The sequence below is a fragment of the Gallus gallus genome, chromosome 7 (assembly GCF_016699485.2).
Source record: "Gallus gallus isolate bGalGal1 chromosome 7, bGalGal1.mat.broiler.GRCg7b, whole genome shotgun sequence".
In the NCBI taxonomy this organism is placed as follows: domain Eukaryota; kingdom Metazoa; phylum Chordata; class Aves; order Galliformes; family Phasianidae; genus Gallus; species Gallus gallus.
In genome coordinates, this window is record NC_052538.1 from 36114932 (window position 1) to 36140454 (window position 25523).

At 38.7% G+C, this 25523-nt stretch overlaps 2 protein-coding genes across 54 annotated transcripts in view; one reads left to right on the plus strand and one right to left on the minus strand.

Annotated features, from left to right (window-relative positions):
- The window catches only part of TANC1 (tetratricopeptide repeat, ankyrin repeat and coiled-coil containing 1), an 87797-nt gene that overhangs the window by 59392 nt on the left and 2882 nt on the right, over window positions 1-25523 (plus strand). For all 13 annotated transcript variants that reach the window (XM_046943834.1, XM_046943836.1, XM_046943839.1 and 10 more), the window contains 19 exons: window positions 489-746; window positions 2017-2142; window positions 3301-3582; window positions 4974-5125; window positions 5858-6089; window positions 7450-7616; window positions 9063-9670; window positions 9850-9958; window positions 10181-10303; window positions 11194-11430; window positions 12474-12659; window positions 13458-13536; window positions 17962-18095; window positions 18636-18759; window positions 18881-19056; window positions 21457-21589; window positions 22382-22473; window positions 23969-24115; window positions 24916-25016. In XM_046943834.1, coding sequence (XP_046799790.1) covers window positions 489-746; window positions 2017-2142; window positions 3301-3582; window positions 4974-5125; window positions 5858-6089; window positions 7450-7616; window positions 9063-9670; window positions 9850-9958; window positions 10181-10303; window positions 11194-11430; window positions 12474-12659; window positions 13458-13536; window positions 17962-18095; window positions 18636-18759; window positions 18881-19056; window positions 21457-21589; window positions 22382-22473; window positions 23969-24115; window positions 24916-25016 — 3466 coding nt within the window. The remainder of the gene's footprint in view (window positions 1-488; window positions 747-2016; window positions 2143-3300; window positions 3583-4973; window positions 5126-5857; window positions 6090-7449; window positions 7617-9062; window positions 9671-9849; window positions 9959-10180; window positions 10304-11193; window positions 11431-12473; window positions 12660-13457; window positions 13537-17961; window positions 18096-18635; window positions 18760-18880; window positions 19057-21456; window positions 21590-22381; window positions 22474-23968; window positions 24116-24915; window positions 25017-25523) is intronic.
- The window catches only part of WDSUB1 (WD repeat, sterile alpha motif and U-box domain containing 1), a 30340-nt gene continuing 21906 nt past the window's right edge, over window positions 17090-25523 (minus strand). For 36 of the 41 annotated variants that reach the window (XM_025152258.3, XM_015290165.4, XM_046943691.1 and 33 more), the window contains one exon: window positions 22479-24467. The gene's annotated coding sequence lies outside the window, so the exon portion shown is untranslated. Of the gene's footprint in view, window positions 18159-22478; window positions 24468-25523 lie in introns of those variants that run through there. The other 5 variants (XM_040703523.2, XM_040703524.2, XM_040703521.2 and 2 more) reach the window with 1 other exon arrangement.

A 25523-nucleotide genomic window follows, 5' to 3' on the forward strand; every position in this document is an offset into this window, starting at 1 on the left:
CTGCAGCAGCTGTAACATCATTGTGCTGTCAGCATTATTCTCATCCTGAATCCAAAAGACAGCACCATATCAGCTCTGACCTTCACTCAGAGTTTGGTGACGCCCTGGAACAGGTTCCCCAAGGAGGCTGTGGATGCCCCATCTCTGGAGACATTTAAGGCCAGGCTGGATGTGGCTCTGGGCAGCCTGGTCAGGTGGTTGGCGACCCTGCACATAGCAGGGGGGTTGGAACTTGATGATCATTGAGGTCCTTTTCAACCCAGGCCACTCTGTGATTCTCTGAAAATTAAATCAGTCAAGCCTGCTTTCTCTGATTGCGTTTGGCAGTTTGAGAAGCTGTGTTGTTAGGCCTTTTAGATAAGTAATGTTACTCCAATTTAACAGAATATCCACTGCAGAACCAGGCCCCAAATGCTATATGAGTTTGAAAACTGTAATGCAGGCCATTTTCTTCTGATGTGTACTTCAGATCTTATTTTTGTTCTCAGCAACTGTAACAAGTTCATCAGAAAATGATGATCGTAGTGGATCCAGTTTGGAATGGAGCAAGGATGGGAGTCTCAGAGCTGGAGCACATCGAGGAATTGGTCACGATCGAAGAACTGACAATTGTTCACCAGTTGCAGAAGAGGAGGCTGTTGGATCTGCTGAGAATTTGCCAAAGGAAGTACCAACAGGAGAGGGTCCTGTTCCTTATACTCAGAGTTCTGGATCTTTAATAATGCCTCGTCCAAACTCTGTTGCAGGTGAGTAGTGAGATACAAAAAGAACTTTTTGTTAATGATATGACATTTCTGTTTAATCCTTCAGTTGAAGTTATGTTGTTAGTATGAATATACTTTTATTGGACAAAGAAGCATAAGTTCTAAACTAAATAGATTTACATAAATTGCCTTCAGTGTTATGAAATGGATAAATACCTAGAGAAGTACATCTGACTTGAGCTTCATTAGCAGTACCCAACAAATTCAGTGATAGGACGTTTGCTTACATAACTATAACCCTGCAAACAAAATGGTCAAATTAAGTGTTGAGAAGTATGTTTGCTATATATGTGACGCTAGATTTAGTTAACACCTAAACGAAAGTTAGAAGTTAAGTAATAAGCATAGCGTGAAGAAAACCAGTAGAGAGGTTAGAGGGCTTGATTATTGATGTTCAGAAGGAAGAGAAGAAGATACTGTACTTGATTCCAGCTAGAAAATGTTGTCCATAGAAGGGAGTATTTTTAGCTTAAAAGATGGAACAAAAATTGCTGCATGGAGTTTTCTTAGTGTGATAAGTTGTGTGAGGGAAATACGGTTGGTAAACCAACTTTTAAAATTATGAATGGCAATATTTTGGCATAGAATGTTCTAGCAACTTGGGCAGGAATTTTGAAGTTCTGATAATGCCACTTGAAATTTTGGACCTGAAATATCATAGATTATAAATAAGCATAGGTAAGTGTTGTCATTGTGAAGGCACCAACTTGTCAATTCAACTGAAAGAAAAAAAAGGGAAACATTCTCCATTTTATTTTCAGAGGAATGGTGTGATGTGTATGTTTCTGCAAAGTGCAGCAAATTGTAATGTAGTGGAACAGCAAAAGAAAAAATGCTTACTGGCAGCTCAGTAATTTTTTTAAAGAACTTAAGACTAGTCAGCAACAGCCAAAATCCAATGCATGGCTGCCTGCAAGGTACAGTTTGGTAGGAGCTCTGAACTGTCTTTTTGTTTTTTAAGCTTCTTTTCAGTAATTACAGTGTCACTTTAAATTCAGCTGGCCAAGATTTGAATTAAATACATAAGCTGGTGAGAAAAGCATACTTGACACCATACTTCTACTAAGTATTTCAGGAAGACAGTAGTATAGGAAGAAGAGATCTCTCATTCCATATAGAGAAACTGCTAGCTTGTGCTTTATTCCCCCCCCCCCCCCCCAAAAAAAGTAAATAACTATAAATAACAATGTTCTGTGTAACTTACCATGTAATAAAAATAAGCTTAATGATCTGCAATTTTTTAATACTGTAGCAACAAGTTCTACCAAATTGGAAGATCTGAGTTATTTGGATGGACAAAGAAATGCTCCTTTACGCACTTCAATTCGCTTACCTTGGCACAACACTGCTGGTGGAAGAGTGCAGCAGGAAAACAAAGGTAGGCACATTTACATCCGTAACTGCCTTGGCCCAGTCACACAGTTGTTCAGTAATTTTGTAACATGTTTGATATTTTGGAGTACTCCTGACAGGTCACACAGCTTGCTTGAAAGTAACGTGCCTGTTCATTCTTTTTGCTGCATAGTGCTGTGGTTTAGAGACAAAATGCATGGTTTTTAATGGTAAATCAGTATATTGTTTATCTAAGTGCATATAAGCAGTGCTGTGTAGATCATGTGAATGTCCATAGTGAAGTTACGTGATATCAGTGATGGCTTTCCTGCCTGGCCATATTTTACCATCTCTGATACTCCCACTGCAATTTAAGAGATACTTCACTGGATTAAAAATCTTCAGAGACTGTCATTAGAGTTCTGATGTCAGAAGAAAACTGATCTAATACCACTGAACCTGTTAGTGACAAAAATACGCTTTAATATTTCTGATATTTGAAAAACACTATTGGTATTGGCAATTTTGTTTTCATATTTACTGATTAAAGCTGAATGTTTGTGTAACATTAAATTACATCAGTAAATATTACCATTTATGTAAACTATGATGCACGCATCAAAATCAAATTCTTCTTCTATAAATCTTGTCATGTGTTTACCAAGCATGTTGATTAATGTTATCGAGCATAACTACGCTTCTAGCTGTGTGTAAGGTACATTCTTTTCTTGTAGCTTCAAAGAGACTGAAGAGGATAGTAACATTATTTTTATGTTACTTAAAAATAATTTATTTAAAATGAGAAAAAAATTGTTCTCTACCTTTTTCTATTTCTCTGTAGATGTTTTTACAGCTCTGAAGACCTGATACTGAAATGCTCAATAGTGTGGCTCATGTTTTTATATATTTATATATTTTATAGGATTACTGATGACTTTTTAAGAAAAGTCATGTTCAAACATACAAGTATACTTACAGGATATTTTTAAACTTGCTTAAAGTTTACTTCACATAGGAATTATAGAGGTGACCCAAACAGAGCAAATTGTTCTTTTCTTGTTTCCTTTATGAAAGCCTTAGAGGAATTCTGATTGTGAACATGATCAAAAATGTCACTGAGCAAAAATTATCTTCTGAGACAGTGCTGTTTTGTTGCATGTCTAGTTTCTTCTAATAAACTTTTCTCCCTGCCACTTCTTTGCAGCACGTTTTGTCACCTATAAGCCTCAAGACATTTTGCTAAAGCCATTACTGTTTGAAGTGCCAAGCATAACGACAGACTCAGTGTTTGTTGGAAGAGAATGGCTGTTTCAGGCAATTGAAGAAAAATTGAAGAATACAGATCTGGCAGAGAGCAAAGGAACAGTTATTACTGGGAATGTGGGATTTGGGAAGACTGCTATTATTTCCCGTCTGGTGGCACTTAGTTGCCATGGAAGTCGCATGAGGCAAATAGCTTCAAACAGTCCTAATTCATCCCCCCAGAGTAAGTCCCTTCTGTGAATAATTGCTTGGGTTCTTGTACTGGTAACAATAATCAGAATGTTGCTTGCTTTTCTGACCTAATTTAGTAGGACTTTACAGGATTGCTTGAGTTGGAAGCAACCTTTAAAGGCCATCTGGTCTAACTCCCCTGCAATGAATGGGGACACCTACAGCTAGATCAAGTTGCTCAGAGCCCTGTCCAGCCTGAACTTGAGTGTCTCCATGGATAGGGCATCCACTGCCTCTGTGGGGAACCCGTGCAAACACTTCACTAGAGGGTGGTCAGACTTAGAATAGGCTCCCCAGGGCAGCGGTCATAGCCCTGAGCTTCTGGGGCACAAAGAGTATTAGAACACCACTCTCAGACATAAGGTTGGGATTTTGGGTGGTCCTGTGTGGGACCAGAGATTGGAGTCAGTGGACGTTATGCTTCCCTTCCACCTCAGGATATTCTGTGATTTGTAATAGCTTATTGTAAGGATAGGAAGCAGTTAATATAGTTGCCTTTAACCAGTTTTGGATCACCTAAGGAAGACAGCACCACAATTTAGTAATAAAGAAGGAATGGTTTACCCTTTCTTAGGATCAGAGCTTGCTGAAAACTCCAAATGGAGACAGTCACCAAGTAGAGATAATTCCCTTTTGGTTGCCAGCCCTTAAATGAGGTTAGGGACAGGGGGAGCCAGGGTTCACCCCTTCCAGTTGCACAGGTGAATTGCTTCCAGCTGTGCTCCCAGGGCTGACCACATCCCTTCACCAGGTGCTCAATCACTGGTCCAGGCTGTGACCTAATGGTTCCCATACACTTGTTCACCTGATTGTTTATTTGAAAGGAGAGAAGTGATACTTTTGTTTCTCACAGCATGCCACAAAGTTTTTGGAACCAAATGTTTTCCATAGAGTTTAAGCAGATAAAGGAATAAGGGTATGGATAAACCAGTTCTGTCTTCAGAAGGCCCCTGCTAGGATCTGCAGGCTTCTGTCTGCAAGCCAATCTAGTGCCTGTGTTAATTGAAAGGATAATGTGACTGTCATTGACACTGTGTCCACTGATATCACTTCAAGTGATCACATACTGATGATTTCCAACAGTTTAGTCACACAATAACTCTTAGTTCAAGTGAGTCAGTAAATGCATAATTTTCATGACAAAACATCATGATGGTTTTGCTTTTAGTGACTGTCGTTTTGATCTAAAAGTCTGCAGGATTGGTAAAGTTGCAAATATGTATCTACATTTATTAAAGTAGGTGGAGACTTCTTTGATAGTATGGTTCGGTCTTAACTTCTGCACTGGCAATAAAGATATCCCACAATCTTTTCATATAAAACAGTCTGTTTTCTGTTTTCAGCACATTTGGCCTTTTTTATATTGGTTGTTTTTAAAAATAGGCAGCGATTCCTGTCAGGAGATTCCCTTAAGTCAGTTACCTCTGTCTACTGCTCCTCCAAGTGGTACCTATACAGTGAAGACCATGAATTGTCCTGGTACTCCTGACAACCAGAATCAAACAGGTGACTCTGTGAAACGCCTTGCCTCAAGGGTGAGTTTTCCTTTACCCATGGAACTTATTTTTCAGCATGTTAGAAAACCTCTGGTCTTGAGTGGGAAACAGACTGATTTGCAAAGCCTCCTGGGTATGCCAATAGTCAGCAGAGGGACAATGGCAGTAGTCTTGGATACGTCTAAATAAAAAAAGCAGCTGCCTACCTTTTCTGCCTTTCACATTATTAATTGATTTCTGCTTGGTCTCGGAAGGACCGTTAAGTTGAAAAAATAAATTCCATCTGCTCTAAGTGTGTATGAAAAGGTTTGGGTCCTTAACTTCCAAAAGAGGCTGTGCATTCTCTTTGAGTATTTGCTCGGTATGGTATCAATAGGCAAAATTCTGAAAGATAATAAAACATTTGGACTGTGCATAATGAATCTAACTGAAGTTACTCTGAACACTTTATTTTCCTTGTGGCTTGTTTTTTTTCAAAGAAATATAACTTATGTTTTCTTTTTAAGTATTTATTTTTGCTGCAAGAATCTGACATTTTGATTATATTTCACATTGGCATGCCCTACAAGGTCACAATCCGTTTCACTGTCTAACTTCCTGTGCCTTTACACAAGTCATATGACACAAATTGCAGAGCTGGATAATTATTCTAGCCCTGAAAAATATTTTGTAGTTCAAAGATAAATGTAGTAAACCTTTATCATACATGGCTATCTACTACTGTGTCTTAAAAATTGATCGGGTAACCTTTTTTTTACTTCTTTTCTCCAGGTTGTTGCTTATCACTATTGTCAAGCTGACAACACATACACTTGTCTTGTCCCAGAATTTGTGCACAGCATTGCAGCTTTGCTTTGTCGTTCGAGTCAATTAACAGCATACAAAGATCTTCTAATAAAAGAGCCTCATTTACAAAGCATGCTTAGCCTGAGATCTTGTGTCCAAGATCCAGCAGCAGCTTTTAAAAGGGGAGTGTTGGAACCACTTTCAAACCTCAGGAAAGGTAAATCAAGCAGAAGTGACTTGGAAGCTGAATCTAAGCTGTATAAAAAGTGGGGAAAAAAATAAAAATGGAAGCCTTCGAAAATGTCTGTTCTAATGCCAAAAGAGAAATAGGTAAAGCAGAATGTTCCTGAGGAAAGGATTCTTTAACTCGTAGTTGTCTGTAACAATTATAGGTAGTTGTTTTGTATTTTGAAGTCAAATTCTATGAAGCATCCAAAATCACATAAGCGTTATGTTTGTTTCTTGCCAGAAAACTCAAGGATAGCTGTTCAGCTTGAAATTAAGGCTCACACATTTCATATTAAAGGATTTTGTTTTCAGATGCTCCTGGCTTTAGTCACACTTTTTCTGTTTAGTAGTTTTCTGTGCCTGAAGACTTGAAAGGTGGATGCGGTTATTGCTTACTTTTAAAAATCAAAGTATGATATGACAGTTTTCCAAGGAAACATGTAACAACATGATGTTGTGTTTAAAAAAAATAAATCCTGCAGAATCTGCCTTTAGATGGCCTTGCAGTCTGTATGCCACCTTGAGCGGGTACTCAATATATGGTTAGATGAGGGAGGTTTGTCTGGACAGAGTACGTGTTGTTCCTCTGAAAATCAAACTGCAGTTCCTGAGTTGTTATTTTGGTGTTTTTTTTTTTTTTTTGTCTGTTAACAAATGTATGTGATACTCATTGGCAGATCTGATGTTTGTCCCTGGAACATTCATTCTTAACCAGAATGAACAGCGTTACTTTATTAAGCAGTTACAAAGTAGTGTTCTCAGTTTTGAAAGTGCAAACAAATGCTTTTATGATTTTTACAAGTTGTATGTTTTTCTTGGTTTGGTAAGTTCAGTGAAACATAACTTTTAAGTAAATGGTTAAAACTTATGTCAATTAATAGCTTAAGCAGCTTGCATGTGCATTCTTCCACTATTGTGCATCTCTTCTCTGTTACAGGCTAACAGCCTTGTTTAATCATTAAACTCTTTTCAAATCAGCTGTGAAATAGGTCCATCATAAATAGCACAGTCAAAACCTCTGTACTGTGATTGCTTGTGTTTATTTTTTTTAGCACTCAATGGCAGTGTTGTTTTATAGTTAGGAGATCTGAAAACCAAAACTATTAATTGTTTTTGTTGTCTGCAGAGTATCATTAAGTATAACAGATAGGTTGGCTGAAGTGGTAGTTGTTCTGTTTTTCAGCAGTTAAAACATTTAATCTGTAAAATAATGCTTAAATGCCATAAAGTGAACTGCTAGGCAGAACAATGCATTTTTATTCCCTGGCATTTAAAATTTGAGAATAAAATGCTGCATAGTAGGAGAATTTATTCCCACCTTTCCTTTTTATGTAAATTTTGTATTTCAGAGCAGAAAATTCCCGAGGAAGAATACATAATTTTGATCGATGGTCTAAATGATGCTGAATTCCATAAACCTGATTATGGTGACACAATTTCGTCATTTCTTGCAAAGATAATTTGTAAGTTTCCTCCCTGGCTGAAGCTCATTGTGACTGTGAGAACTAATTTCCAGGTAAAAAAACAAAACCCTTTGACCTTCATAGTGATGTAACTGCATTGTTAAGAAAAACACAGGTTTTAGAGGAGCTCAAAGTCAAGTCTTTGGGGTTGGTTTGTTATTGTTTTGTTGTTTTTTTTTTTTTTTCTTCTCCTTTGTTGTTGCATATTTCTTTATAGCAGAAGTACGATAGTGGAGGAGTGTTTGTTCTGTTTCAAATCTCCTTCTTAAGTTGAATTGATAATATAAGAAGTGGGGAAATTGGAATATGTTTCTTTGTCTTTCTGGAGGGAAATGAACAAATGAATGAAGGAAAAATTTAGTAATAATAATTAGAAGCACATAGTGGTCTTATCTTAAAAGTTTAGGTGCTGGAGTATAAATCTGCTATTACTCTGTATTGTCACATTTTAGGAAGGGATGAGTTGCAATTCCACTGTCACGGTTGATGCAATTGATTCCTAGACTTTGTACCATCGGTCTCTGTATTGCTTCATCCATTTGTTCCCTCTGAACAAATAACTCCAAAGTTAGAGCATCTTGTCAGAATTAAGCAGCTGAAAGATACTTGAAATAGTCTTTAGAAAGTTTGAGACCATATAGACTTTTTTCCTTGCACTGCACAGCAATGTTCTGTTGGAAGTTATGTTCTTGGTGGCTTTTTTTCAGCACTACTCCTGTTCTAAGATCTTCATTGTTTTTTTTTCACTTCAGTTTAATAATAACACTTCTAAAAGTATGTCATCTTAATTGCCCTTCACCTTCTTCCTTAGATAGCAGCCTTTATATTTTTACAGTGCTTGAGATACAGCCCTACCATCCCCATGCTACCACTCAACTAGGCATCCCACATTTGCAAAGAAGAAAACATGAAGGAGGACTGAAGTCCAGCTCCATGCTATGTATTTCCTAACACAACAGAGAGTATGTCTAGGCAGAAGTAGGCCATAAAAATGTGTTCAGGTAGACATGTTGAAGTGTATACTTGATACTTGCCTTAAAATAAATAGGGCTGTATATGTGCAGTAAGTACCTTTCTGGTATGTTATTACTAGACAATGGGACAATGAGAATATTCTTTTCTTCTCTCATCATTAGATCTGTTCTTTAATAGATAATTCCTTCCACCTCCTGCCTTCCCCTTGTTACCAGTTCTGGTAACTTTTTTGTTCCCTTAGTTCTGAAGTGATCATTTGTATAAGAGATGAGCTATACAGCCTTGCAGAGATTGGTCAGTAAAACATTTGAGAACATCCTATGCAAAATGACAGAATGCAGAAATACTGTTTTACCTCTTATTAGTCGTCAGCATTTGCAAAACGACAGTAGTGATAGTAAATTTGGTTTCAGTCTATCACATACTTGTTACAGAAGACATCTATAGCAAAGACACGTTGCTGAGTACGTAGTGTTCAGTCGTGAAATGCTATATTGCCTGTGTTTTTGTTCTTTCTTCCTCAGGAGGTAGCAAGGTCACTACCCTTTATCTCAATATCCCTGGACGATTTTCCAGACAACAAAGAAATTCACAATGACTTGAGTGCTTACATTCAGTACAGAATTAATAACAGTCAGGAGATTATAAACAACATATCTTTAAATGGAAAAGCTGATGCGGCTATAATTGGGAAAGTGAGTAACCATCTGATCATGAGAAGCCTGGGATCTTATCTCTATTTGAAACTGACTCTGGATCTTTTCCAAAAAGGTCATTTAGTAATCAAAAGTGCAAGCTACAAGGTAGTTCCAGTGTCTCTATCAGAACTGTACTTACTTCAGTGCAACATGAAGTTTATGACAAACTCTGCGTTTGAGCGAGCCCTGCCAATATTAAATGTGGCTCTGGCATCCTTACATCCCATGACAGATGAGCAGATTTTCCAAGCTATTAATGCAGGTCAAATAAATGGAGAACAACAATGGGAGGACTTCAGCCAAAGGATGGAAGCTCTTTCATGTTTTCTGATAAAAAGGCGTGACAAAACACGTATGTTCTGCCACCCTTCCTTCAGAGAATGGCTTGTTTGGAGAGCAGATGGTGAAAATACTGACTTCTTATGTGAGCCAAGGTAAACGAAACTTGGAATAAGTCATTTTCAAGTAACTGCAGTTCTTTTACATAATTGATCTCAGCTATTGTTGAGAGAACAGAGTAATGTTAAAACACAAGCATGGCTAATATTTTACAAATTTACTGAAGAGCATAGTTATAAAAGCTGTTCTCTTTGAATTCTGTTCCTTTTACTAGGAATGGACATGCTTTATTGGCTTTCATGTTTTCTCGACAAGAGGGAAAACTAAACCGCCAACAAACTATGGAACTTGGTCATCATATACTTAAAGCTCACATTTTTAAGGTAAAGCCATTAGCATAATAGATTTCATGATCTGTATGTATTAATGTACCTTGGAGATGCTTATTTGAGTTGCTTTAATAATTTGTTAGAAGCTCGTGCAAAATACTTGAACTTGTTACTGGCATTAACAAAAAAATGTATCTTCTTTTTGTACTGATGAAATGTAGCTATGAATAGTCTTTAACACTACAGAGAGATTTCCTGTTATATCATTCCTGCTAGGGTCTCAGTAAAAGGACTGGAATTTCTTCCAGTCATCTTCAAGCCTTGTGGATTGGTTATAGTGCTGATGGACTGTCTGCAGCCCTTGCTTCTCTGAGAAACATCTATACACCCAATGTGAAGGTAAGAAAATAAGCACCAGTGTATAATCCTTTCCAAGTTCCATCCTCCACTGTTGCTATTACTCTGTTAATGAATGTTGAAATTAATGTAACAGTTCAGAAGAAAACAAAAACACCATGCATCTGTAAGTAGTAACTGAAATCCTTTACAACAAGCCTGCAAGTACTTTTTCAAGCCACTGTTGATGTCCCATTCAGTTTTCCTTGGTAGTTTTGGTGTAAAGAGGGATTTCACCCTGATTTTGTTGTAGCCACACTCTGTTACTTAGGATGCCTTTTCAGGAGGTCAGAAGTATGACCTGTTTTGCTGGGCAGGGTTCAGCTGTATTTTCTTTTATGGGGAAAGTATCAAGTGATTTGAATTGTAAAAGGAGAAGTACTTTGATAACAAGAAGATGCAAAATGGCAGAGCTTTACTGTATGAGTTGAATGCCCTAGATTATGGATTGGGAAAGCCAAGATGACACGTTGTGATTGTAGCAAAGCTGCTATGCATTTTGATTGGAAATTTGGTTGTCTACACATGTGCACACAGTCCAATTTTTTTTTTAATTCAATCCAGTTCTTCGTTGTTATACATATAGTAGCCCAAACAGCTTCAAAAATTGTAGTATTACAACACAAGAATTTGTGGTGAGAGTGCAGTGAGTTCCAAGATAGAGGTGGATCTTATATTGAGAGTACATTGCTACATGCTACAATAATTCATTTTCTGACAGGTGATTTTTAAGCTTTTGTTCTGCTTCGTATGTGGTAAAGTCCATGTCTGCCAATTAAATCTGCTTCAAAATCAGGGAGTTACATCTAAGGATCTAAATGAAAATTTCAGAGTTGATTAACAGTTGAAGCCTAATTTGAAGTAAAAATTGTTTTATTTAAATTAAATTTTAGGTGAGTCGACTGCTGATCTTGGCAGGTGCAAATGTGAATTACAAGACCGAAGTACTAAATAATGCTCCAGTACTGTGTGTTCAGTCACACCTTGGACATGAAGAAGTGGTCACTCTTCTACTAGAATACGGAGCTGCTATTGATGGAACATCAGAAAATGGAATGACCCCACTTTGTTATGCAGCAGCTGCAGGTCACATGAACATAGTTTCACTGCTGTGCAAAAAGGGTGCAAAGGTAAGCTGATGTACAAGACCTCACTTTTCACAGCCGAACGTCTTGCAGGGGCCTAAGAAAGTTGTTGTTGATTACATAGCTATATGTTTATATAATTAACACAGAGAGACTTCCAGAGTACAAAAAGAAAGCCCAGAATACGTACGCAGACTTTTCAACAGAGCATTTTCTCTCTGATTATGTCCGTGACTAATTTTACATCCATTCATAATTACTCCGAAGTTAGTAGGACTACACACCTGCGAGGTATCAAAACCTTGGCATTACTATTGCTTAGAAACCCAAGTACAAAATGCAGAGGAGGACTGAACTTGCAGCATTTGCATTGCAACCAGTCAGCCCCCTCTGTGAACTGATGCCTAGTTCCATCCCAGCTGGAAGGCCGTACACTTCCCTTTTTTGCAGTCCCAGCCCAGACCTCTAGCCTGTTGAGGTCCATGAGAATGGCAGCACAAATATCAGCCACTCTTCCCAGTCCTTTGTCATCTGTGAATGTGGTGAGTTTGCACTCTGTCCCATCATATGGGGGCACTAATGAAGGTGCTAAACAGTATCAGGCCCATTGCTCATCACAGGAGTATACTGCTAATGAGTTGTCTCCAGCTGGACTTTGTGCTTGGGCTCATCAGTTTTAGGTACACATCACTGAATGTTGTATAATCTGTATCCATCAGCTTGTTCATAACAGTGCTATGGCAGACAGTGTCAGAAGCCTCACTAAAGTCAGCACAGACAACATGTGCAGCTCTGCCAAGCTAGTCACTTGTCTTCTTGTGGAAGACCATCAGGCTGGTTAAGCATGATTTTCCCTTGGTACATCAACCTTGACTGTTTCTGATCACCACTGCATCCCTTGTGCATTTAGAAATGATTTCCAGGGTTAGTTTCTTCATAACTTTCCCAGTGACTGAAGTGAGGCTATTTGAACTTCCTTCCTCCTGTTCTTGAAAATAGGAGTGACGTTTGCTCTCTTCCAGTGCTCAGGAGCTGCTTCCCTCTATGACCTTTCATTAGACTTTTTAACTTTATTTTTTCCAATGCAGGCTGACTATCTAGACAAAAAAGGGCAATGTGCTTTGGTCCACAGTGCACTGAGAGGGCATTGTGATATCCTTGAATATCTTCTGAATGTCGCTTGGGCAGCTTCTTCTCAGGAGCAAAATTCACTAAGAAAAAGCCAAGCACTGCAGCAATCACTGACAGCAGCTTCCAGTATGGGACACTGTCAGGTAGGTTGATAATTGGCATATTTCCAAATCTGTTGGAATTTATTAGAATTGTACTACAGTATTTGCAGTTTTTTTTTTTTTTGAAGGGTTTGTAAAGCAGAATTGTTGAAACTTCTGATATTTTAAGTATTATGCATTCCTAGTAACTCCTTTAAATGCTGTAATTAAATATCCAATAAAATGAATTGCTTCAGAATTTTGTCTGCATGTAATTCTCTGTCTTTTTCATTGCTATTCTTGAAGTTGTACTCAGTCTCCAGTGGTAGTGATAATATTCAATGTTTCACAGTATACATTTGAAGATTCTGAACTGTGATCAACTTGAATGATTAATTCATTCTAATAAAAAGTCTTATTTGTTACCCAGTGGTGAAAGTGAGAGCAGCCAACTACTCAATTATGAGAAAAATTGATCTCATCTATCATAAAAAAATTATGATGAAGTCCACCTACTTTTAATTCGTTCCTCTTAGCTAGAAAAACGTTTCATTAATTTTAAATAAATTACATTCTGCTATTTTACATTTTAGTGTTTTCCATACGTTCTGTATAGCACTTCTCATGCATCCTGAAAATATCCATATTATCCATATAGTTTCGCCTTTCCTATCTTTGCTTTTTCCTTCAGCAAACAAAAATGTAGTGTGATTTTGCTCTCTTTACCTGCTTGCTGCAGCCTCGTTAACCATTTGTTTAAAATAGCCTTTAGAAGAGCTTTTAATTTAATGATCTTTTAGTAGCAAGTGGAATGTGGTTCGATGGGATTTTGTGGCTAACTAAATCTGCTGGTTTTGACAGGTGGTTTGTTACATCTTGGCAATTGAGAAGGAGCATGAAGTTGACATCAATGTCACTGATGCCTTGTGGGGAGAAACAGGTATTTCTTTTCTCATATTTTCTCCAATTAGAGCTGCTCATTTAAGAAGAGGGTGGTTTTTTTGTTTCTTGTTGTTTTCTTGCTTTTCTCTGCTTACTGACACCTATCAGTTTTCATAATAAATGAAGTTTGTAGGCATAAGTGCAGAAGTTTTAACTTCTTAAACCTACTCACCTCATGGATTGAAAAGAAGAGTTGCTCTGCATTAGAATCACTATAAACTAGTCACTGTCACTTAAACTGCAGATTGTCCTTGGGAATACAGTGCTTCAAGCTTCAGTGTAGAATTTCATTCAATTATGTATCTGCATACAAACTTTTACTTTCAAAAATCTCATTCATTCACCAGAAATCTAGGCCATTGCCTGCTTCCTGGATAGAGACTGGATGAAAAGATAGGCCTTTGTATGTATGGCAGATACTGGATTATTATAATTTTTTAAAGGGACACAGTAAACTATGCAGCCTGCAGCTGAATATTTTCATGTCTTACTGTGTGAGTAGCACCTCAGTTGAATTTAAATAGATGAGTTTTCACAATGATTTTAGGGAGCCTGTTTTTGAAGAGCTGTCTAAATTCATCTTCCCTTAATGGTTTCTTTTCAAAGTTTTGTACTGAGGCTCTTGCTTAATGAAATGGGAATCTTTACTCCTAAAGTTAGTGCTTGGTTGTGCAGTCATAGCTTGTGATATAGGGGAAGGTCCAAGTCCAGACAGCTATGAGCTGTTGCACTTCTCTGCTCTGAGATACTTTTCCCCAGCTTACAACTTTGTAAAACATCTAGAGTCAAAATAGAGACAGGATGACCATTACGTGAAATATCACTCTTCAGTTATGGAATATAAGAAACTAAAAAAGGACACAACTTTATACGTTGTTTGAGTCTTCGTGTTTTTGGGTGGGTGGGTGGTTGAGCTTCTATTTGCTTTGTACGTTTTGGTTGTTAGCTGTAACTTTTTCTAAATGGGATTCTGGTATGGAACTGCATAGTGATAAAACTTAGAAGTACATGACAGCAAGTCTGAAGAGCGTGTGTTTTGTGAGTGTCTGTTCCAAAGCAGAAAAGTATATCACACCATGAAAAAGCAAGAAAGAACCTCAAAGGTAGTTCCTTTTCATGTCACAATGTGTTCAGGAACAGCTTATTCCTGTTCATGTGTTTGTACTGCTGTTATCTATTTATAATCATAGAATCCGTAGAGTTGGAAGGGACTTCTGAGGGCCATCGAGTCCAACTCCCCTGCAGTGCGCAGGGATACCACAGCTAGATCAGGTTGCTCAGGGCCTGATCCAGCCTCACCTTGAAAGTCTCCAGGGATGGGGCAACCACCGTATCACTGGGCAGCCTGTTTCAGTGCCTCACCACCCTCACTGTAAAAGACTTTTTCCTTTTATCTAACCTAAATCTACCCTCTTAGAGCTTGAAGCCATTTCCCCTTGTTCTATCACCACAGACCCTGCCTGCTAAAGTGTCTGTCCCTTCTTTCCTGTAGCTCCCCTTCAGATATTGAAAGGCCGCTATTATCAGGTCACCTCAGAGCCTTCTCTTCTCCAGACTGCACAGCCCCAGCTCTCAGCCTGTCCTCAGAGGAGAGGCGTTCCATCTCTTGGTTCATATTTTTGGCCCTCCTCTGGACACGCTCCAACAGATCCATGTCTCTCTTGCACTGAGGACTCCACATCTGGATGCAGTGCTCCAGGTGAGGCCTCACCAGCACAAAGCAGAGGGGCAGGATCACCTCCCTGACCTGCTGGCCACGCTGCTTTTGATACAGCCCAGAATGCAGTTGAGTTTCTGGGCTGTGAGAGCACAGTGCTGGCTCACATCCAGCTTCCCATCCACCAGTACCCCCAGGTCCTTTTTATCAGGGTTGCACTCAGTCCTTTCAATCCCCACTTGTATTGGTAATGGGAGTTGCCATGACCCAGGTGCAAGATTTTGCATTTGGTTTTGTTGAACCTCATGAGGTTCCCCTGGCCCCACTGCTCAAGCCTGTTTAGGTCCCTCTGGATGGCGTCCCATCCCTCTGGTGTGTCAACCACACCCCACATCTTGGTGTCATCAGCAAACTTGCTGAGGGTGCACTTGACCCCACTAACAATGTCATTGATTAAGATATTAAAGAATATATGACCCAGCATTGACCCTCTGGGGGACACCACTTGCCGTTGACCTCCATCCAGACATGGAGCCATTGATCACCACTCTCTGAATTAAATCCTGCAGCCAGGTCATTGTCTGTCAGTCTACCCTTCAAATCCATTTCTTTCCTATTTGAAGAGAAGGATGTTGTGGGCTGCTGTGTCAAAGGTCTTACTGACGTCCAGATAGATGACATCAGTCCGTGGTCCATTGATGCTGTGTCCCCATCATAAAAGGCTACTAGGTGGTCAAGCAGGACTTGCCCTTGGTGAAAGCCATGCTGGTTCTCCTGTATCAGCTCTGTCTTCCATGTGCATTAGCATCGCTTCTAAGAGGATATGCTTCACAATCTTCATCGGCACAGTGGTGAGACTGACAGTTCTTCATTAAGTCTTGTGCTGTTTCATCTCATTATGGAGGCTGTTTCAGTAGCACTTTACAGTCTGAGTCGTTTAAAGGGGAAAATAGCTGGAGATCATGCGGCCCATTCCCAATATTTTATCACATTAGTGAAGCTGAAGGCTGTGTCCGTGTGAAATACAGGATCAAGACAAGTTCCATGGCAAATTAAGGGAAATGGAGCAGATAAAAATATACTTGATACATGAAATGGCAGGATGTACAGGTGGAATACTTCTAAGCTTGTTTTCTAAATTCAGTTAGTTTATGCTTTCTAAAACCCATGTTGGTATGCCATACTTTGAAAGATGATCTTTGGAACAAAACATTTTAGAGATGACTCTAACTGGCCTCATTTGTTCTGTACAAATTAGCTGATTTAGAACATTACATATTATGAGCCTATGATTCTGTCATCTGGTATAGAAAAAAAGAATTAAAAATAGTTGCAGGAGGAGTTGCACGGACTGATTTTTTCTTCTGTCCTTACAAGTACGAATGATCTGTCTGAACGCTTCAGTTAGCAGTGTTTTCAGATTGCAGCAGAGGATATTTTGTGTTATTTTGTAAGTAAAGGAATACCAGTTTTCTTTCTGCTTTGATTGAACATCTTTGCTCTCCTCAGTACACAAAAAGACAATTACTAAAATATATCTTTGGAAAAACTCGTGGGATGAAAACTACCGTCTGTGCAAAGCATGATTGGAAACAGTTCAGTGGGTGGATGAATCAGGCTGATATTGCTGGCAAAAGTCATTGATAGGGAAAGTATGAATAGAAGGTAACATGCTCATTTGGAAAGAGGTGTAATACAGCAGAATATCTGGAAGTTAAAATAGAGCTCTTAATTTAAAGCAGTGATGGCTTGCAGAGGGAAATGTTGCACGCAGAGGTGCTGCTAAGTCATGACACAAGCTTGACACTAGGAAGAATTATGACAGAAATGAGTGAAGGCTCTCTATGAGTGTCACCAATGCAAAGGTCATACTACAGAACACTGAAGTAGCAAGTTAAACAAATGCAGAACAAACTTTATTTATAATGTATTCTTTTTATAGATGGTTCAAATTTTTTTTAAATTGTACTTTTTCTCAGGTAATCTTCTAAACTTTCTGTCTTACATTGTACACAGAAACATTCTTTTTTTTCTTACAAGTTACATTTTCTCTCTAACATTGTTGGCTGCAGATCAAAAATCCGTCAAAGATTATTGTTTTTCTTTCACCTTAATGACTTGTTCTTATAGCATCTGCTCTGCACCAGTTGCTTGTTTAGCTTTTCAGTTAAATTCTTTCCTTCTTTCTTAGAACAGAGTGGGCAGAGCTTTTGCAGAGTACTATATCAGGTGTTTTTCAGTAGAGTAGTTGGAATTCCTGAGCAGGGTTCAGTCATGATGATGTTTAAGCTGACTTGAAGGGTTCTGTAATCTCATGCTTGAATAGAGTTATATTGTTGTTCTAACGTCAATTATATCATAAGCTGAAAAGCTGGTACTCCCTTTGGGAAGGGCCTGCTGGAAAGAGAAGCAGCTTTCTTCTCACAGGAAAAAGAAAGAATGTTAAGGAAAAAGGAGCTGTAACTGCCTCAGAGATAGGCTGGTGGGTTTTCCCAACATTTTCATAAAGATTCTCTTTAACTTACAAGGTATGCAAGTGATGTTATCTGTGAGAATTACCTTCTGATTTACCACAGAATGTCTTTGGGTTACTGGCTTAACCTGATTTTGACTAATCCATTTCAGCCTGAGAGTAGTTAAGAAAATCTTGTGGGGCAGCTGAGTTGGAAAACAAATGGGAGGTCATTAGCACTGATAGAATCCGCGTGTGTCAAAGGATGTGTGAAAACAGCTAAGAGAAGATGCTGATGAGAATGCTTCTTTTAGCCTTGACAGCTGCTGCAGGAAGAGGAAAACTGGAAGTCTGCGAGTTACTTCTTGAACGTGGAGCAGCTGTGAGCAGAGCTAACAGGAGGGGCGTTCCGCCGCTCTTCTGTGCAGTACGGCAGGGGCACTGGCAGGTCTGATGCTTCTTTGCAATCTGTCGGAGTCACATGGGACTTGATTTCTCCCCATCTCTAGTCCTGTAATAAATTGGTGTAAATTCTATAAAGTGCATTTGCATTGACTTCTAACAGAACAGACGTGTTCAGAAGTTTGTTTTAAGTTACTTAAAGTTACATAAAGGATTTGAGAATACATTGGCTGTATGCTGATCGTAATTGTAATACGCCTAAAAAATAACGTATGGAATTTAAAATACTTCATTTGCTCTGCCACGAACAGAGACAATGTCAGATGCAGTAGACTGTATAGACTGCATCTGGTATGAGTAGAGAGAACCTCAGAGTGAGGAGCCCCACACTCGCCCCTGCATCAAGGGAAGTCTCTGAGTTGTTAGGGAACAGTAGTTGAGTTGAGCAGGATTTCTCAGTGATTGCTGTAAATAACACCCTGGTCCTCTGCTGTAAAAGTTTATGCATGATAGCATAATGGCTAGAATTTAATCTCGATGATTTCTTTTTAAAATTTTTATTTCTACTTTTTTTTTTAAATTTCAGATTGCTAAACTTCTTCTGGAGCATGGGTCTGATGTGAATTTAAGCGACAAGCAAGGCAGAACTCCACTCATGGTGGCTGCTTGTGAAGGACATTTGAGCACTGTGGAATTTCTCCTTTCTGCAGGTAGAAAATAAAGACTGTTTCAGTGCTGCACAGCTGTACCAGAGGCTGCATTCATGTAAGTTAGGTTATTTTGCATTTTAAAAAGGACATCTCCATTACAAAGCTGATTTTCATTTTATAGGTGCAACTATTTCATCTCTGGACAAAGAAGGGCTGACAGCTTTGGGCTGGGCATGTCTAAAAGGCCACAGAGAAGTGGTTCAGTATTTAGTTGAGAAAGGCGCAACAGTTGATCAGACAGACAAAAATGGACGAACACCTCTAGACCTGGCAGCTTTTTATGGAGATGCTGATATTGTAAGTAGTTCTTAAATAGTAAATAGAAAAACAAAACTTGTATTTTTTATAACACAAAACAAAGTTTAAGAAAAAAGTTATCAGCCAAAATAGAAAGGAAATCTGTGTGAGTAACCAAGATGGTTACACCACTGATGTCTTGACTGCAGTTAAGAAGTGTTTGCTCTGAAAAGCATTTTCAAGGTAAGGTTTTAGTACCAAGAAGTCCAGCATTATGCATGTGTGTTTTATAGTGTGCTGCTCTACTTCGTAGTGGGTGTTTTAAATCTCAGTATAAAGGAACATCATAATTTCTGTTTTGGATGAAAGAGAATTAAGAAAGAAAAAAAGTTTGTGGAGTGTAACGTGAAAGAAAAATACATCTTTTTTTTCCTACCTTTGCCAACCAATCAAAGGAACTGGATAGATTCCCAGTCAGCTGGGAACCTGAGTGGAACAGAAGTGCCAAGAGAGGCAGAAGAAGAAGAATATTAACAGAATGGATAAAATTAAGAAAGGTTTTAGTTCTCCACTGTTATACAACGTTACTTATCCATGCTGAGCATTTTACAAGCTCTTGTGTGGCAGTGAAAGAACTGTTAGAAATCCTTACAGTTTTCATCTTAGGAATCTCACAGGGCTGAGTGTATTTCAGTGTTACCATCCAGTCTATAAACTTGTAAACACGAGGCCCGAGATGTAGATTCAGGTTTTCCTTAGTTTATTCCATACATCATTTCAGAGGCAGAACAACAAATGAAGTTCCTATTTCAGTCTTGTATCTTTCTTGTGTACTACCTCCTTTGTCTATAATAAATATTACAATGCAAGAATTAAAGGCATTTTAGGGGAAAGTCCTGATTCTGAAATGCCTGTAACAGAGGTCAGAATTATACAACAGCTTTGAAGCCTGTGACTCAGAATCCTATAAATCTTTAAATTTGTGGTCTTGGAATTTATTGTATATTTTTGTTCTTGTGCTTCAAAACTCAGCAGTAAAGCACGGTTCAGAATTCTGTCCAGATTGGAGTGAAACTGCAGCATGCTACATGGAAGAACATGCTCAGTCTGCATGTGCTGCAAAGAGATCCTACAGCTCACTGGGAGTTAGAATGAATAGCTTTTGCAGCCTCTCAGACCAGTATCTGTTTTCCTACAGTTTGCATGCACAACATCCTGTTTTGAAACAGCAGCTCTTGAAGAAAAGTGCTATGGTATAATTTATTGTGGACTTTAAGACCCATTCTGCTGTAATTAAAATTAACTTGAAATTGTAAGCAAGCCTTTAGACCTTGAACTGGCTTTAAGAGGTTTCAGCAGTCACATCACAGAGCTCTTCCTGCAACTGCAAGTGTTCCTCAGTAACATTGGGTACACAGAGGTTTTTTGTTTCTTTTTTTCCTGATTGGGAATGAGGGATATTGAGTCCTGCATGGCCGTAGCCTGGGCTGTCCTGCTGGAGCAGTAGCACAGCCTGCCAGGGCACCTGATGGATTAGCCACATGGGAAGTTCCCATAGCTGAACAGCCTGATGGTGCGCCGGAGCAGAGATCACACCACAGGCCAGCAGATGTTGGGCTTGGTGGCCTGGGAATGGAAAGGATTGTTAAAAACGTCTCTCCGTGCCATATTACTACCAGTCACGTTTAAGTAAGCAGTGGTTACCTGAAGGAACTGTTGCTTACATCAAAGCCGTTGTTGTTGTTGTTGTAATACCCTATATATTGCACTTTTAATTACTGTTACTGATGAACAAATTAGTGCTTGGAAGCTGATGATATCTCACATTTGTTTTCCTAAACTTATTTGCTCTTGTTGCATTTCACATTTGCTGCATTTATATTTCAAACAATGGTGTTAGATTGCTGGAATAGATGGTTAAGAAATTAATAAAATAATTGTCTGAGGCATTTTTCACTTTGCGTTGAACAAGAAGCAGTTCTTCAGCATCATAACTTTTGTTTGAATTGCTAACTGGAATGCTGTAAAGTATCTGAGACAAAAATATTCTATTTTCCTTGTACTGTATTTGTACAACTTTTTGTCCTGTACTGGGCGCTGTTCAGGTACTGTGCCCGATGCCTCACGGAGTGCTTGCAGCCCCTGGTAATCAGCTGAAAGCACGCGTCCTGCACTGCCGCTCTGTTTGTCCTTCTGATACAGCTGCTTCCAGGAATTTGGATCTTGTGGTTTGTCTGTCTCTAATTGGGACAGTGCAGCTCTTAGGCACAGTTTGATAGCGTTCCCATGCTCTGCTGTATTGCATGGGCTCTGTTCAGTGGATTTAAAATGATGTAAACATACTCTGGAGGGTATACTCAATATGCTTCAAGGAAGATTAGGCAGTAGTTTGCATGTTTCACAGTTCTGCATCTCTGACCAAGAATAACATTACAAAGCTTGCTTTGTTTCTTTTCACAGGTGCAGTATTTGGTAGAAAAAGGAGCAATGATTGAGCATGTTGACCACAGCGGCATGCGGCCACTGGACAGAGCCATTGGATGTCGTAATACATCAGTGGTGGTTATGCTCCTGAGGAAAGGAGCTAAACTAGGTTAGTAAGCCTGTCGTATACTTGAAGGAAAGAACTATCTGCTGTGCTACAGTTGTTGTCACTTCTGTAAAGCAGATTGAATAAATAATTCTTGAAGTACACGCTCCTTTGGTTTGTGGATGCCAGCTCAAGAAACAAGTATCTTTCCTTCTTTTGAAGATACTCACTACTCAAGGCTCACTTCAGAAGTGAGGAAATAGTAATAGTCCTATTCTGCTCCTTTCATGTATGTTAATTAAGAGGCCCTGAGGAGTTAATCTTTACATGGTTACTCTGTCATAAGAAAATAATGTTTATGCTATTAGTGATCCTTCGTTCTGACTGTATTACTGCTTTGGATGAAGAAGTTTTACATTTAATAACATTATGTTAATAAATTTTAGAATTCTTGCAAGGAGTATACCTGAATCATGTATTAGAGGCAGGTATATATTGCAGCTGTCAACATAGTGACTGCTGAATCTGTTGTACCTTTAAATCGTACCGTGTGTTTATTTGGTTACTAAGTATGATTAAACACAGATCCCTGTGCAGGCTTTTGCTTCGCAATGGACTTTCATAGTGCCCTTTAGACCATGGGAAAAAAAAGAATCACACCGTTTAGTATTTGACTGCTAGCTATGTGGGTTGGTATGGGACAGGTATATAAATGTGTTAAATATATGCACACACAGATAGTAATGGTAATTGTTTCACGTAGATGAAATATTCACTGAAGGCTTTCCAATGTGAATAGTTGTCAGAAACAATTTTTTTCCACTTTGTCAGAGATTCTTACAATTTAACTTTCAGGAAATGCAGCATGGGCAATGGCCACCTCGAAACCAGATATTCTCCTCATTCTGCTGCAGAAACTCATGGAAGAAGGAAACATACTGTACAAAGTACGTCGATTTTTTTTTTTATTATTATTAATTTCTTTTCCTGGTAGCAGCACTCTATAATTGGGTTTCTGTTTGAAGGTAGATTGACGTTCTGTTATACCCCCTTTTCTGTTCAGGTGTGTATTTGCACATCCTTTCATGTTGGGTATGAGATCAGAAAACCTTGAGGATCCTGGGCAAGAATCATTTAAAACTAGTAGGAAAAACAAAACAAAAAAACAGCCAGCTAATAAATAAATACGTTTCCTTTCAGCTGACCAAGTGGTCTGTGGACACTTGTCAGTTGTTTGTTAGGAGGACCTCAGAATGTAAGCGCCTTGTTGAATTCAGTAACATCCGGGCTTTTCTTCAGGGCAGTGTTCTGCACACTGTTTAAGTACAGGATGAGGAGAGAGACAGATCTCTTGATGCATTCTTTTTACTAGTCATGATATTTTGCTCAGAAGACTGGAATTGCTTTTGGAAACTGTTGCAATGCAGAGCTGAGTGGCTTATGTGGGCAATATTGAAAATCCGTTGTAGCCACAAAGTTTGTAAATTACATGGTTGTTTTTTAATAAGAGATGAGTAGAAAAAGAACGGGATGTCTTGTGACTCCCAGTTTTATCTTTCCCTCTGAATGGAAACAGAACAGTGAAGTCTTCTAGGATACGTAGTTCATTCTTTCTTTTCTGAGACAGGTAAAACAGAACTGTCAACAATCCCAGAACTGCAGCATTAACTCTTTAACTCCCAGTGCACTACATGATGTTGTGATGTGGAATACCGATAACAAAAATCCTAAAACTATGGCAGCGTGCTTCCAGTACACAGCAATTAATTCTCAACCTTTGTTAAGAACACTGCTTTTATGTTCCTACATTCAGCCCTTCACCTAATAGTCATGGCTGAGACACTGAAGTGAAGCTGGAGTAGCTGGGCTGCATGTTTGAATGCTGTGCCAGTTCCTTCTCCTCCTCCCTCTCCTCTTCCCTCCCCTTCCACATCCATACCTTACACTGTGGTAGCACCACCTGATGAAGGGTGCACCATTTCTGATTACGATATTTCTAATAGAGTATATCCTTAGAGCTTTAATAAATCATATCATCAGATATTTGACTGCTCTCTTTAATAAATAAATGAAATTAAGAATTGTATGGTATCATACACGTACCTGAAGAATTGTTCTGGTACAAGTAGTATGTATTAATGTGAAATACCATTAAAAATACTGAGTTTAGAAAGAAACATAAGCTCTGATTACCTTTTAAGTTATCTTATGATGCCTGTGTGTAAGTGATATGTGTATATATATATGCTTACTTGTATACGCATATGTCACTTACTTGTAACATATATCTATATATATAGATAGATATGATATATGTTACAAATATATATTTGTCTGTGAGGAGTATATGTTGGTAGATTTCAAATATGAATGTAGTTGCATTGTAACAGCACTGTAATAATACAAGTTTCTCAAAAAGCTTCTTATTCCCTAATTTTGTAGAAAGGCAAGATGAAAGAAGCAGCACAGCGCTATCAGTATGCCTTGAGGAAGTTTCCGAGGGAAGGATTTGGAGAAGAAATGAAAGCATTCAATGAGATGAGAGTTTCATTGTACTTGAATTTATCAAGGTGTCGCCGAAAAACAAATGTAAGCTCTTGTTTTTAATCTGTTGCTTCTCTATCACTGGGAATCTTAGACACCTATTCTACCACATTGCTGACGGCTTCTGTTACACGTTGCTGCTGCTGTGCTCCCGTGACTCCATCATCATGATGAGCTCAAAAGGCAGAAAAGGGGGGGATGTGCAGACTCCTCCAGGGCGTATGGACGTGGCTGAGTATTTGGATTTCTTGCTTAGCAAACATTGGTACATTGTCCAAACATTAGACATGGTGGTTTTTGGTTTCATCTTTCCACGGCCATCATTGCCCCATTTCAGTCCTGCTTTGTAAATTCCGGTCTTCGGTTTAATTGAATTTGCTAAACTGTTTATTTGTTCCTGTTAAATGAAGACCAAAGACATTAGATCTACTGCAGTTTTTCTTTAAAATTGACACACACCTCATCCAAGAGAGCTCTGGACTAATACAACTCCTTTAATGTTTTCTTTTTTCTCTAACTCCTCAATCTTTATTCATTCCTTTTTCACAGCACACTTCAGGGTGCTTTTATCTGAGGGGATCACTTTCCTTGTTCAACATGCAGTCTCTTCTAGCAGTTTAATGCATGTGGATTGAAAAATAACCGTATAACACTGCTTCTTAAATACTTTAGAGTCAGGTTCTGTTAGAATTTACAGAAAATGTTACCAAGATACAGTCTGCTTCCTTCTCGACAAAGGTGACTTTCTATACTGGATAGGCTATCTGCACTTTCTGAATATGAATAAAGCGCACACAACTCTTTTACTGTCAATGTATAATGAGTACATTTGTTTAAATAATTAGGATTTTGGTTTGGCTGAAGAGTTCGCTACCAAAGCATTGGATTTAAAACCCAAGTCTTACGAAGCCTATTATGCTCGAGCAAGAGCAAAAAGGAACAGCAGGTACCGTTTGATTCTGTTCTTAAGTCCACATTCATCTTTTTAAACTTTGTAATGCTTTATATAACTGCTTTTCTTTTCCACTAGTTGTAGTTGGAATTTAGAAAGAAAAAATGATTTTCTTGGTACAGTTTCCATATGTATTAGGTCTCTCTATCAGTCAAAACAAACCAAGCCCAAAAAGCAATATTGAATACTCATTCAGGTAATTATTAGACAGTCCAGAAAGTAGGTAGAAATAAACTGATAGGAAGTGAATTATTTTCGATGTACGAGGGGATAAGGAGAGGTATTCTTTGGAATCATAGAACTGTAGTAGTATTGGGGTGGAAGGGATGCCAAAGCCCCCCTGGCCCCACCCCTGCCATGAACTGACTGCCCCTGACCCCATCTGTGGCCTCGGGCACCTCCAGGGATGAGGCACCCACACTGCTTGGGGCAGTGGTGCCAGGGCAAAGCAGAATAAGAAGTTGACAGGGAGTAGGGTTTAGCTAGTGAAGATAACAGGAA